This window comes from Festucalex cinctus, chromosome 6, assembly GCF_051991245.1.
Source record: "Festucalex cinctus isolate MCC-2025b chromosome 6, RoL_Fcin_1.0, whole genome shotgun sequence".
Classification (NCBI taxonomy): domain Eukaryota; kingdom Metazoa; phylum Chordata; class Actinopteri; order Syngnathiformes; family Syngnathidae; genus Festucalex; species Festucalex cinctus.
The window spans coordinates 4,178,431-4,193,929 of record NC_135416.1 but is presented as its reverse complement, the minus strand read 5'-3'; the positions used below and the strand labels follow the sequence as shown (position 1 = coordinate 4,193,929).

Here is a 15,499-nt window from a genome sequence, read left to right as displayed (position 1 = left end):
TTGAGTGAAACTAGACCCACTTTGCAATTTTTTTATTTTTTTTACCTGGGGCTATTTGGACAGCAGGGAATGAGAGAGGCTTTGAGGGCTAAAATAAATAAATAAATAAAATAAAATAAAAATAAAAAATTGACAAATACCGGACGCAGACAAGTAGAAAGAAGGTGAGTAATTGGAATGAGAAGAAAGTAAAGCCGGGAAGAAAGCAGGCTGATTGTTTGTAATTAATTAGGCGTTATTGTTCTAAATTAGCCGGCTACAAGGTTGCTCATTAATCTTCTGTAGTGGGAAGCAGTGACTGCTAATCCATAGCTGCCTCCCGAGTGCGGCAGCAGTTCTTGTTCCAGCACCCCCGCCGCCTCCCCCCCCTCCTCGACGTCGTTCTCTCCCGGACTTCAGAGCTGCCACGCCATTAGTTTGGCCTTAATTGGACTTTAGGCCAGTTCTCACAATTAAAAGGCTGCATTACACTTGCCGTGGAAATGATGTGGTAGGCGGAGCGGGACATAACATGCTGGATTCAAATGGTGTCGGGGGTGGTCCGTTGTCAAGCTTAAAAAAAAAGCTTCTTTATTTTAAATGTGCTTTTTTTTTTTTATATATATATTTCCGTAGTTTTCATGTAACATGAGGATTTTTATATTAAATCAATTGATCACTTTCAAAAGATATGATTACCAGCACTGGCTGTTTTCAAAGATACTTTCTCTAGATACCCAACAACACAGTATAATCAGGTACACTCACGTTAATCATTTCAAGACTTGTGATAATCGTGTCTTTGCTGACTTTGGAGTGAAAAAAACCCCTCAAATTTGGATCGATTGCCCTGTGTGCGTATCGCGCCAAATTCCGCACAAATAGCAGATTATAGCACCAGAACAAAAGAGGCTTGTGGCAAACACATCTCAGAATGGGTTGTCTCCAATTTTTTACAGCGCGTTTGAGGCTAAAGAAACTAAATCATGAAGTGGCACCATATTTGCCAAGGCGCGTTCGCTCTCGTGAGGATTGCTCGTATTTATGAAGCCCCGTTCCTCCGACGAGTCCCGCGCCACTCCGATGAATATTCAATGGGCGCGTCGGGTAGGAGAAGGGCTTCCTCGAGAGGGAAAAGGCGAGAACGTGCGCCTGGCGACTCGTTTTCAAAGACACGCACGCGCGCACACGCACACACACAGCCCTGCAGCAGTGGGAGGAGAGAACAACAGTGACAAACAGCTCCGGCGCTACAAAGGTGGCAGCAAATCTATCAAACGGGACAATAAAATTGCAATTGAGTTTCTTTAGCTTTTTTTATAGCGCATGCATGTATCTTTTGTGGCGAATCAGAGCGCTCGTAAGTGTGTGTGCAGAGCTGGAGTCTTACAAGAGCTACTGTACACATAGGGCTTATGTTTTTATAGCCAATTTTTTTTGCTTTCAGTCAGTTAGTAGGATTATGGGAAAAAAAAAATACAATTCTATTAAGCTTTGAGAAGAAGTGTATTACAGGCAAAGAAAAAACTAAACTCAAGTGAGATTTTGAATAAGGCTGTAGAGCCCGGATTTATTTATTTTTTTTATTAATTTCTCAGGGATAATGAATGTAACATGCTGTTGCTGCATGGCCATGTAAAAACGTGAGACAGGCTTTAGTTACATGCTCTCTCTTAGTAGCCTTCTTGGAAAACAAAGAACGACATTTGGTGACTTAGACTCGGGACAAAATGGACGCCACACGGCTTCACTGTAAAGCAGAGGAACCATTCTGATCATAACAAAAATAAATATAGAAATACAAATTAATTATGTCAAAATATCATGTAGTCATGGTTGTACATAACTATTATATAATGACAATCATATAATATAAAATTCCATATGATTATAAATAAAAAGTATAATTTAGTCATAGCTGCACATCAATTACATTCATTTTCATTCATTCATTCATTCATGGAGCCTGGATTCGAACCTATGACCTCTGCACTGTGAGGCGAATGTGCTAACCAGCCACACCGACCGTGCTCTCAATACATAAAAAAATAAAAAAAATAAAAATAAAAAACACAGAATAGTAATGTTGGAAAAAATCTATTTATAAATTGATGATGAAAATAAAGCTTAAATAATAAAATAAAATGCTAAATATGTTTTAAAACATTTGAAGAATATGTGAATAATTACAAATAAACAAAATTGCCTATTACTGTTGCAGTCAATAATATAGTTCAGTTATAATTGAAGTTATGATGATGTACTGTCACTTGTGCATGCATTCCATCATACATTCATTTTATTTTGGTCCTTTGGAAGCACTCAACATATGCAAACGGACCCAAGCACACCCACAGTCTGTCTGCGCCCCCTACAGGCTACTAACGTTCCCACACTGTGTCAAGTGGGTGCCTCACATCACAAGCACATCTTTAACTCACCCTTCACTCTGGCGGGGCTTTCAACTCCCCCCCGCCCCCACCCGCCCAGACCACAATCCCACACCGTCCCACGGTTACTTTGCCGTTTCGGAACAGACGAATGAATGTAATGCGATAGCCACAATGACTTTCTTCAAGGCCTGAAATGCGCTTTTTTGCAAATGAGAAGTGCCAGCGGTTGATTTTCATCTGTGAATGAAAGCTATTCTATATGTAAATAAAGCGCAGAGAGAAGCTGATTGACTGCTTGTACTAGCATCTCGGTGTTACGCTAATGGGACAGCTTCAGTTAGGATGGAAGGTGCGCTAATTTTGTGGGGTACATTCGTGGACCAGTTGATCTCAACACAAAGGTACAATATAGCCCATACACGAGAATTACATTGGTAACGGCCCGAAATAAATAAAAACCTGCCAAGAAGCGACCCTACATTTATTCTAAAGCTTTATGACCCTCCCCTGTGTCTTATTAACCTTTCCCACATTTGTATTAAATTTTCCCATACTCTTAGAAACACTTCCGATTGGACTGAAAAGTGTTAGAATTAGGGCTGTGCAATTAATCGAAATTTTATTACAATTTCAATTATTACATTCCACAATTACTAAATCATCAAAATCATAAAAAAAATATTAATTTTCTAGTTGGTTAAATGTATACATTTGCACTTTTTTTTAATTTTAAAATAGCTCATTTAATACATTTTGTTTCATCCAAAAGGAAGCTGCATAATTAGTATTTCAAAGAATTTGATTTGTCTTAATATTTTACATTTGTTTTTACATTTCAACATTTTCTTGTTTTGTACCAAAAAATAATTACTCATATTCAAATACTGCCAAAATAATCACGATTACTATTTCTTCCATAATCGAACAGCCCTAGTTAGAAACAATTTTTGTACATATCCAATTTAAATGTGAAAATTTTGATCAGTACTAATACAAAATTGCCATGCGAGGTGTAGGTAGCATTTTTGTCCAGTTGGGGTCGCTATCTTCTACACGGGTGGTCCCCTATAGTGTAATTAATTCACACTCTAATTTATTTAAAAAAATAATTTTGGAACAAATCTTATTATTATCATCATTAGCTTTTTTATTATTATTATTATTATTATTATTATTATTATTATTATTAGTTTTATTATTATTATTTATTTATTTATTTATTTATTTTATTTCCGTGTGATTATAATGCTGCCACTTAACTTTAATGGACATGCCTTTGACAAATACATGTTAACGCATTAAAAACTGTAGACAGGAAAACAAACCCTCCTCATAAGTAATCGTGAAAAAAAATGATTGATGAATAAGGTAGAGTCTAACTTGTGTACGTGTGCGAGTGGGCCATGAGGAGCTCTCTGACCTTGGCGTGGGTGATGGACAGGGTGTCCACCCAGACGCGCCAGCCGCCCCATTCGTACTTGATGGCGTGGTAGAGCAGGATGCGGAAGACGGCGTACACCATCTCGCTGACTTTCTGCTCCTCGCTGTTGCGCGGGCTGATGAAGCAGAGCGACAGCATCCACTCCTGCCACACGGAGCACTGCAGCAGGCTCCTTCGGGGGCGGGGGAGGTTTGGGGGGGTCACGGCGTTAGGCGCGTGCGCATATGCTGCATGTATGTGTATACGCGTTACCTGCGGTTGTCTCGGCTGTTGTTGAACAGCTTGATCATGTCCGACAAGAAAACCTTGCGCACCTCCATGCTCTCGGGCGACTGCGGGGTGTTCTTCAGCAAGGCGGCCATGACCTTCAGAATCTCTGAAATATATATAAATATATGTACATAAAAAAAAAAAAAAAAAAAGTGTTTCTAAAATATTGGTAAAAGTGGTAAAAAAGAAGGGGAGGGTTTGTTTTTGTTTTTTTCTAGACAAAAAAATTAAAGTATTACAGGATTAAAATTGTATTTTTTTTTTTTTTGAGAATGGAAAAAAAAGTTAATTACAACATTAATTCAGGGGTTGTTCAGAAAAATTTGAATTCATAAGGATTGATTTTTTCAATAACAGTCGTCCTATTATGAGGTTTTATTTCTCATGAAAAAAAGTAAAGAATAAAGTTATTTCAGAAAAGTCCTATTACTAAGAGATTAAAGTCTCAAAGTAGGAGAAATAACATTTTTGTTGTTGTTCAAAAGAAAATTTTGTTTTTTTCATTTCACATTGAACAAAAAATAACTGCACATCCTTTTATATATTTTTTTTGTTTGTTTTGAGATTGAAATCACATTTTACAATATTTAAGTCGTTTTATCGATAAGGGGAGTAAGAATAAAATTGTATATTTCTGGGGGGAAAAAAAAGTATATTTTAAGAGTAGTCGAATTTGTTAATCAAGTCATAAAACGAGATCACGTTTTTTATTTCTTGTAACAAAGTTGTAATTTTTTATAATTTCTGTGTACAATATTACAAGAACCAAGTCACAATACTATTAGATTACTTTTTTGAAGAAAAAAATGTCTGAATCTATAATTTTATTTTGGATGCGTTTTCATTTTATGTATTAAAAAAAAAAAAAAAAAAGGCAGGAATTCAGTCAGATATTTAAAGAAGAAAGAAAAATTGAGTATCTAATTTATTGGAGAATTAACAGCTCTTAGTTTCTGTTTCAATTTAGATGTAGCAATTTTGGTTCCCTTACTTTTTTACCATAAAAAAGCCATCAACCACCATAGGAACAAGCTCGGTACCAAACGGTATTTATTTATTTATTTATTTTTTGTAACGTCCGACTATACAGCATAGTCCATCATTCATCACATGAATGTATTAATCCTGGTGCAATTTTTTTACATCGCAAAAATCTGGCATTTGAACAATGGTGTGTAGACTTTTTGCATCAACTGTCGGTACAAGATTGGACACAACGTGCAAATCATTCTGTCACAAACAATCCAAAACTCTGAAACGTGGGCGCACAGAAGAGATGGCTATCTTACAGTCATGCTTTCGGTATTGCTTGGGCCCCTGTGGAAGCTTTGGCTCCGGCCTAGATGACTTACCAAGACAATGTCAGCGGTTGTTGGGGGTTTAGGTTACATTTGCCTCTTCTGACCTTAATGCTAACCGTCGCCCCTTATAGCTCCGTCGTCATTTCTACGCCTAAAGTCGTGCAAATTACGAGTGGCTTGAACCTTCACCGGCAGAAAATTACCCCAGCGAGAGGACGGCAACATGGCGTAACCCTCCCGTCTTGTTTTTCCAAGTTAATTTGAGGGAAACGGCGCTTCCCCGGTGCACTTTGATAGGCTCTGACGTTCCTAAAGACTGCAATCAGAGGGCCGTTTTGAGACTTTGTCACAGATTAAAATCAAGAAAAGGTGCAGGGGCGGGGGGGGTGAGACTGCAGACCGCCGCTCGTACAAAGTGATCTGGCCCGGCTGGGACGCTTTTTAACGCAGCCGTGGCTGCACATAATCAGCGTGGGACTGCAGCCGGACCTTGTCACATTAAAGTAGCGTGCTTGAGCCCATGCCAGATCCTTGTTGAAAAAAAAAAAAAATGTACTGACTGGCTGCATGTGTTCATGTGTAGAAACAAAAACGAGGAGGAGGGACCCAGCAAAACAAAGATGCATCGGAATCATACCAGAATACAGGGGTTCCTTTATTCTACATGTCGCTGATGTCAGGCTTCATTGTACCTCCAAACAAAACTTTTCAACCACTAACACTGCATCGTCAAAGAGAGCAAGCCATTTTCAAGACTTTACATTAAAAAAAAAAAAACACATACGGACTGCGATCAATAGTATACATTTGTGAAATAATATGAAATTTGCCACTTTTTGACTTCTGAGGTAGCGCTTGTTATTCGTGGGCACCCTCTAGTGGTATGTAAAAGAATAGCTGCCTAAGTACAGTTTAGTGGTTCAGTACAGTATTAACCTTTTAATAGTACATTACACTGCATTCAATTTTAGTAACTGTGTATTATTATTATTATTATTATTACTACTACTACATTTAGGTACTTTTTTTTTAACTTGCGTGAGATTCATTCATTGAATCACTGTCTTTTTAAACGCAGTGTTAATTTTGAAATGGTGTATACAATGGTTTATGATGTTTTTAAATATTCATTTATTTTTTTGGGGCGTGCCAAGCCATTTTAAAGCTGATACTTAGTATAAAACAACCATTAGTATGCATGATTTTGTTTATTTGAGATCATTTTACTTAGTAGAAAATGCAAGCTTCATTTTAAATGTCATTAAATTTGTTCCAATTCACACAAAAAAACACTTGTGTCCCGATTATACCAAGGTGCATACCGTGATTTCGTTATCGGCAATTATGAATCTCCAATTTTCTTTCAGAGCACTGCTGTATTTCTTTTCTTTTTTTTTTTGTGGGAAAGGAATGAAAAAAAATACATAAATAATACATGCTTTTAGCAGACTCTTATATACAACACAACCCTTTTTACAGAAAGTTTTATTTGGTATAGTGAGGATTTAACAACCCCAATTGTAATCATTATTCTCATTACTCTCCTTTATCATTGAACTAGTTCGAAATTCAACACATGCTGGACTATAAAAAAGGAAGGAAGGGCGGTGGTTGTCATTTTTTTTTTGTTCATTTACACAAGAGGATTTAAAAAAAAAAAAAAAAAAGAACAGAAAAACACAACACACTCAGGTGGCAAATTTATGCGTTTCATTTGTTGGACATGTGCATGGCAACTGCTTCCATGGGGGAATAGCGTTGCTGTGCAGCAGGGAGCCATACAGTAGGTGTGCTATATGGCAAGGAGGTGGGAGGGGACTGGTGATTTAAGGAGAGGCGCTTACGTGGGTTGATGATCTTCACAGTGGAGTCGGGGTCCGGATGCTGTTTATGGATCACTTGTGTGCAGATCTGCTCGGCGAGGATCTGAAGACGGAACGGATGTAAAAACATGACACGTACATTCGCATTGTTACGCTCCGTCCTGTTATACGCATCATAATATTGCTTTACTGGAGGTAATCCGACCTCAAAGAGCACATTGTAGGTGGTCATGGAAAACTGGGCTGAGTGGAGCATCAGGCGCTCCGTGAGCAAGGAGAAGAGGCTGTGACCGACCATGATCTCAGACTTCCTCCTGACGAAAACAACAACAGCTTCAAAACAAGGAAGAAATCCGCAGCATTGAAAATCAAATAAAGTGCACAAATTAAAGTATCAGCAATCAAATATTATGATGCTATGTATTCAAAGTAAATGTAGCATCAAAATCTGATTTAATACGGTTGCATTCTCCACATTATCGGTTGGAGAAAGTTCTTAAAAAAAAAAAAAAAAAAAAAAAATATTATTAGAATAAAACTTGCATTTGTACTTATTGAAGCCTTCCATCTATTTGGGTAAAAATATGTATAAGAAAAAAACTATGAAGGCCTTTGTGTGTGTTTGTGTTTTGATGATATAAAACAAATTGTACATATACACATACTACCCTCCTTGTCATTTATGTAAAATATATACAATTTCAATTTTTTAATAAATCTGCATTGTACAATTAAAGGCTTTAGAACCGATTTGTAATACAAACGTATCTGTATTGGGATAATTAGGCATCTCCTTTTCATTAGAAAATATATTTTATCGTATAAAACTGCAAATACATCACCCTGATTTACAGACAAAAAATATGTATTTATTATTTGACATTATTCTAAAATAGTATTTGCATAATGAAATGCTTCCTCCAATGTTTTGACAAAAAAAAAATCTATATATATTTTTATAACTCAAGGCCTCATCCCTATTTGTAAAGAAAGATAAAATATTTTATATTATAAAACTATTGTACAAATAATTTTCCACCACCATCTCCCCTCCCATTTGTGAAAGAGGGAAAAAAAAAATACCATAACATTTTACCAAACCGTATTTCTAACAATAAAGGCCTCTACTCTTCAAATGAGTGCTGTCCTGTGTGGTTTCATGAGCAAATGGCGTGTTTTCACAAACTAAACGTCTTCTGTACATTCAATATATTCACAAAAGATGTCGTGCTTACTTGGGTGACAAATGTTTGAGGAAGTATCCCAACACTTTGAGCGTCTGCACTCTGATCCCTTCGCTTTTGGATGCCAGAAGCTTGTAAATCACACTGCAACAAAATTTCACATGAAGCCATCGAGGGGTAATATGAATACATCTCGCGTGTGTGTGTGTATACGACCGCCATACCGAATGCCGTTACGCTGATCAAAGGCCTGCACCATGGACCCAGGGTGCTCAGACATCAGTGCCACCAGCAACTGCAGCACATCCATGAGGTTGTCATCCTATTTAGGACAAAGATAAGTCATATGTATCATGTTTTAAAATTTGATTTGCGTTCCATGTAGAGCCAAATATTCACAGAGATGCAGTTGGGAATTTGTGCGCCAGTGTTTTTCATAGCAACAGCAAAGGGACAAAGTGTTGAACAATGGTGCCATCTAGTGGTGATTCTGCACGCTCACCTCGTGCATGGTGAGGAGGTAGTTGAGGATGCTCTGGAGCTCGTCTTCCTTCACACCGTTGTCCTGAAACAACATTGGAGATGTTTCATCGTGATTAAAAATTTATTCAAGCATGTCTGACCATTGAGCTGGTGGAGATGCCAACAACCTTTATTATTAAATATATGTATTTTTTTAAACTAGCACTGAGCTGGTTAAAATTTAAAGAAAGAAGCATGTTTTCATTAACTAGTACCTCACCTAAAATATCGCAAAACCTGATATCCTGGTAAAAGTGTAATGGGGTTAAGAAAACAGTCACTACAATATCATACATTAGAATAGTGATCTAGTGCCACAACATTACATTTTATTAAGGGGAGAAAAAAAACAACTGAAATTATAGACAAGCTGTCAATATTTTTCCACTCAAAACTAATCAAAGAGGGGCTTTTCAAAAAGTTAATTTGATTTGTACGATAGAGTTATAAATTAATCTGTATGTGCAATCCTTGAAATTGATCATATTATATCATGAATATATGGGGGCCAGTACAGATGGACAACCCCGACACTCAAAAAAACTTGATGATGGCGAGTGTGGCTATTGTTACCATGACGACCAGGGCGGAGCTAGGGCTCTGCTTACCTTTCGGCTTTGACATGATAGTGCTTTTGTGTAGTATTGTACAAAGCAGCTACATAGAGCTTTCACTGGTCATTTCCATGACACCATAATGGCTAATAATAATTATATTAAGCATTATGCTATCACGGCATGTTATTAAAGTGAGCATATGTTATGCGATTTTGGACTAAAACAGACTACATTTAAAGATGGCTGATAAAATTAACACTACTGCTCTTACCTTCATTATGAGCTGCTTGACAAATAAAAGCAGAAAGGCTCGCAAAGACGGCATTTCCTTTGGCCTGGGGCCATCTTGAAAACAGTGCAAGCAGAAAGTTAGTCGATTGTTCGACGAGTCGCGCACCGAGCGGTCTCTTACCGAGTCCTTTGGCCACGACGCCGCTGCGGTCCTGCGGATTGACCACCCAGTAGTAGTACTTGAGCGTATGCATGACCTGCAGCACGGTGCCCACCCGGCGGATGGCGTTGTAGATGGTGACGGTGCTGATGAACTCAGTGGCCAGGTACGTGTACAGAGTCAGCTGCACCTGTGAGGGAACATCAGAGGGACAGGAGACAACTTCAGTGCACTTTGGATTTATAGCAATAGGAAGCTTGTCAGCTTCCATGTATTGCCCCCCCAATGGGAGGAATTTAAAATGTATAGAAAATAATTTGCCAAAATACTTGAAATTGCAAATATTCATGAAAATTAAGTATTTTTGATGAAGTAACAATTGTTGAATATCAAAATTAAAAATATTAATGAACATAATAATGGAGTAATGTACCCGTGTGTAATCAAGAATTTTAAATATTCTGTTGTACTTTTTTTCACGCACAATGTCACAATCATGTATCCCCCCCACACACACAAAAAGCTATTTTTTTAATGAACAAAATTCAAATTCAATTTTAAAAATCAATGTTCCACATCACAAAAACGCTTTTGTCCGATTCATCTTATTTGTATATATTAATATCTTCCTGACGTTCTACACTAAGAAAGTAATAAAGTACTTTGTACTTTTTGTTTTTTAATACTATTTTACATCATTGCCACAGTATGGATTGCCAATCTTTTAGCAGTGTGTTTTACTGGGTTTTTTTTATTCTTATTATATTATATTATATTATATTATATTATATTATATTATATATTATTTTATTTTAAATTCATCCATCCATTTTCTTAACTGCTTACTCCTTACAAGGGTCACGGGGGTTGCTGGAGCCTATCCCAGCCGGCTTCTGGGAGTAGGCGGGATACACCCTTAACTGGTTGCCAGCCAATTGCAGTATTTTAAATTCAATTTTAGTCAAATTGTTACAATTACAACAATGATAATATTGCTATTGTTATTATCATGCTGCCATTGTGATTGTGCCAATTCTAATTGTATTTCTTAACTGACACTTGTATCATATTTTTCTCAAGTAACAGTCCACTCACTGAAGTACAATTTTTATGTACTCTACCAAAGTCTGGTCCTGTTAAGAGCACATGCCAAGCATGTTTGCCATATCGCGTTGTTACCTTGGCGGGGGCATGGATCCAGATGGCGGGGTTGAACAGAATGTGGTCACACAGCTGCTTGAGCAGCAGGATGCCGTTCTGCAAGTTGCTCAGGTACCTGGAGAAGGCCAGCACGATGTCGAGGACGGGCCGCGTCACGTGCACCTTGGACGACTGCAATGGGATCCAAACAGAAAATAATGGACTTCATCACAAAATTCTAATTTTCTGAGACAGTCCTGTATTTGTTACTGAACCACCCAAACAAATCAAAAATGTTCAGAATGCAAGCAGTGCATTGTAAACATCAACAATTTGACATCAGAATCAACAATTCAAAATCTGATTTAGGCTTTTAAAAGTTTTTATTGTTTTTTTTTCTGTTGTGGTTTCTTTATTAAGAAATAAATATTGTGATTTTTTTTCTTCATTCTTGCTCTTGTATTTATATCTTGTCAAAAAAAAGGATGAATCTGTAAATCTTGCCATTTTGGTAGAAAGTAGATCCTGTGAATTTTTGCCAACCTTCTCCAAAGTGTATCCAATGACCAAGAAGCCTTTGCAGGCCAGGACCTGCTCTTGCATGGCCACGGAGTTCTTCAGCAGCTCCATCACAAAAGACAGCAGCGTGCAGCTACGAGGCAAAACGCACACAGAGACAAAAACCGTTACAACATTGACAGACAGGAACAATAATCTGTGTGAGCTGCTGCTGACAAAGCCTGGAGTGTGAGGGGGGGGCCGCCCACGACATGTGACGTGATTGAATGAGGGTGTCGTGTCCCCGTCGTGACGACGGAACACAGTGTCGCCCCGAGAAGGACGAAAGGGAGACAAGACCATAAAGACACGCAGGTAATTATTGTGAAGTTGGCATGCAAAAAAACAAAACAATGAACAAATTAGCAATGAAATTCAATTGTGCCTTCTGGAAAGTTGGAAAGAAGAGCGTCTTTGACACTAAATTGTGCGGACATGTCTATCATGATAGAATGCACAATAAAGTCTCAGGGACTCATGCGTGACATTGAACAGCAAGTTGGCCATTTTTGTTTGAAGCATCCATTTTGGAGGGAAAATGCTCCCTAATTCCCAAAGACCCATGCCTGGAAATGATCAGGAAGTCGGCCATTTTGTTTTAAAGATGGCATTTAGCGGGGAGATTCCAGATCATGATCATGCAAGGTTTCTGTCAGGAGAATGGAGGATTAAGATTCTAGATCGGTGGTGGAACAGAATGAATGTGTGTGTGTGCTGTGCTGAGATTATTAGTAGGGATGTAACGATATCCAACCGTCACGATACGATATTATCACAATATGAAGCTCACAATACGATAATTATCACAATGTTGTGGGGTTTGCAATATTTTAAAAAAAAGTCACAATATTGTTAAAAAAAATAAAAATTAAAATAAAAAAAAGGGCACAAAGGGCTCATACTAAAAAAAAAAAAGCACAATTTTGCTTTTGTCCATAACAGCAATGATATTATCATTATTATTATTATTATTATTATTATTATTATTATATGTTGTCAATGAATGCACACATTGAGTTCCTCCACAGGCATATTACGTTCCCCTTCAACTGACAAGTAGTGTCAATTTTAAACATAAAAGGGCCAAAACATCCCTAATGAAAATTAAATTGCACAAAAAAACAAAAAAAACAAAAAACTAGCCACCAGAGGGTGCTAGAACTGCACAAATGCAAATCAACCTGACTAACAGATGTGTTGCATTTAAATATTGCGAACATGATGACGATACTGTGACAATTTTAATATCACGATATCACGATATCGAGCTTAGCGTTCCATCCCTAATTATTAACACACACAGAGTGATCAAAAAAAAAATTAATATTCATGTGCGCCATGTATAAAAATCTCTTTCAAAAAAATCTGTGCGTACCAGACTTGAGGATTACACACAATTTCAAAGTGTTACAGTTGATTCACTTGTGGCGATGCACTCATCTTTCTATATACATATGAACAGTATGTGCGTTTCCATAGTTACCAGACTGAGGTGTCCAGCTCGTGGCTGGAGGGCTGGCAGAAGTCCAGCTGTGCAAAGAGGGGGAAGAGGACCTGCACACCACCAATGGAGTGAATACCACTCTGAACCGAGTGAGTCACCACAGCTTTCACATCCTGCACAGCCAAAAAAAAATAAAAGACAATCAAGTTTAGCCATGGCTTTATTAATCATTGCTGTGTTAATCATTGGCGTGTTACTGATGTCCAGTAGTACTTAGAAATGGAACAAAGTTAATTCTGAAACCTGCGTGACACCACTACAGTATAGATCAGATTGTGTACATTGTCAAAATATTACAAACCGGGTCAAATTATTTATATGCTAATACGCAAATACAAGCATGTCCATTATGGTTGGATTAGGATTTTTAATTTCTGATATATAGGAACAAAGTACTGGATACTTGTTTGTATTTTGGACAAAACATGGAGTCCAACATTTTCTGGTTTAGTGTGCATTTATTTTGATAAATTCTATTTTATAAATGAACAAAGAATATTCTCTATTCTTTACTATTTCTTTTAACATTGTTGATAAGCACTTAGTGCTGCATACATTTATGAGGCGCAATATTTGCTTTTAGAGTAAATTAACTATAGTTAAGTTCAGGGTATACCCCGCCTACTGCCCGAAGCCATCTGGGATAGGCTCCAGCACCCCCCGCAACCCATGTGAGGAGTAAGCGGTCAAGAAAATGGATGGATGGATAAACTATACATGAAAAAGAGATATTTATTCAGTTATTAAACTTAATGATGTATTTTATTTTTAATAGTTACAAAGTGCTGCCTAATTTATTAGGCGCAATATTTATTATTAAATGTCACTCAGTGCCGGCAAAATGTACAAAGTGAAATGTGAAGATTGACGCATTTATTTAGATTTTCATTATAATAAAAGAAATGAAAATAATAAAAATACCGTTATGCTTTTTTTTTTCTATGTTTATTTGTGCTACTCTGACATTGAAAATTGACAATAATCATAGTTTTTCATGATCATTTCTCAGTGTGCTGTGGTGGGAGGAGCTTGTTGCAAAGCACACTGAAAACATACGGTGGGGGAAAAAAAAAAAAAAAGATTTATTTTTTTTTGATGAGCGAAATGTCAACAACTGCTTGAAGTGGGGAAAAAAGCAAGTGAGAAAAGTGCAGTGTGTGTTTGAGTGTATGTCATTAAGATTGCTACTTGTACAGTTCGTGAGCAACGTAATAATAAGCAGACCTGGAGGTATTTGGAGCAGGTGAACCTTCTGCTCTAATGAGGCGGCTATACAGAAAGCTCTTGCCACCTGTGCTAGCGGGGGGATAAGTGAATGATTCCCAACACAGTGAATGTGTTGAGAATCATTCAGCCATTTCCTACTTCCTAATCATTAAAGAGATTTTTATATAGTGGACTATATATATATATTGCAGCTCACTACAAAGTCCACTAAAAATCCCTATCGCATCTGAAATATGGATTTTTACTTACTGGACTATATACAATACATGTAGGTCACAAAAAAAAAAAATCATTAAAAATATCCAAGCCATCGCAATTGTGAGCAGTTTACCTGGAGCATGAGCGCGTGCGGGGAATGCACGAAAATGGAGGCGTTGTCCTTGGGGGAGGACTCAAGGCAGAGCTGGGCATCGGTGGCACGGGGGTTGTACGCAAACGCGATGGCGGCGGACAGCTTGCCGTCGTACAGCAGCATCTTGTGGTGCTCGGCGAACAGCAAGTCGCTTTCAGCCTTGTACTTGAACGTGCCCTGAGGAGGGACAAGATGAGGAGGAGATATAAAAAGGGGGAAAAAAACAAAACAAAACATGAAGCCGCTGACAAAGTGTCGGCTGTCATTCCGTTTCGGCCCTCAGGTGCCTGAATAAATAACACGACTGAATAAATAACATGCAGCTGCAACACTCCAAATTGACAGTAGTGGTCTTTGCTGCCTATTATGTTTTCTTGTGTGTTGCACTGAATTATATTTTAGCATTCCCAATGCCAATTTAAGTTGGGGGTTTTTGGCTTGGATATTCACTGTGCGTATACATCTTTAAGACATTACGTCTATGGCCATGACAATTTCTGATTTCTCTCAAATACTGTCAGAGCGCAACTGTTTATGGACTCCAACACAGAGAAACCAAGCACCACAAAATCATCCCATAAAAAGAGTCTGATTAGAAATGATCAAAAACATTATCAGACAGGAGAATTTCAGTAAGTTGATGGTATATAACTTTTTCTAGGATTGGAGTGGCAGATTTAATATGGGCTGAGAAGTTTTTCAGTACTGCAGCATCAAGACTCGTCATATGTTTTAGAAGACTAAATGACAGCAGTTTTAAAGGCTTTTGAAGTGACATACTGAACAGATACGCAAGTTGTAAGTGACAAACTTCTCAGCACAGACTTTAGAAATCTAGTGGGTAACTCATCAAGGCA

General features: G+C 37.7%; 1 protein-coding gene across 9 annotated transcripts in view; it reads right to left on the bottom strand.

The window, feature by feature from the left end:
• Positions 1-15,499, bottom strand: part of lrba (LPS-responsive vesicle trafficking, beach and anchor containing) — a 200,085-nt gene that overhangs the window by 164,991 nt on the left and 19,595 nt on the right. For all 9 annotated transcript variants that reach the window (XM_077523686.1, XM_077523683.1, XM_077523684.1 and 6 more), the window contains exons 9-21: positions 14,622-14,819; positions 13,043-13,176; positions 11,545-11,653; positions 11,041-11,193; positions 9,883-10,051; positions 9,742-9,815; positions 8,894-8,956; positions 8,616-8,713; positions 8,443-8,535; positions 7,413-7,521; positions 7,229-7,310; positions 4,066-4,189; positions 3,793-3,985 (exon numbers count right to left, since the gene is read on the bottom strand). In XM_077523686.1, the coding sequence (XP_077379812.1) occupies positions 3,793-3,985; positions 4,066-4,189; positions 7,229-7,310; positions 7,413-7,521; positions 8,443-8,535; positions 8,616-8,713; positions 8,894-8,956; positions 9,742-9,815; positions 9,883-10,051; positions 11,041-11,193; positions 11,545-11,653; positions 13,043-13,176; positions 14,622-14,819 (1,599 nt within the window). The remainder of the gene's footprint in view (positions 1-3,792; positions 3,986-4,065; positions 4,190-7,228; positions 7,311-7,412; positions 7,522-8,442; positions 8,536-8,615; positions 8,714-8,893; positions 8,957-9,741; positions 9,816-9,882; positions 10,052-11,040; positions 11,194-11,544; positions 11,654-13,042; positions 13,177-14,621; positions 14,820-15,499) is intronic.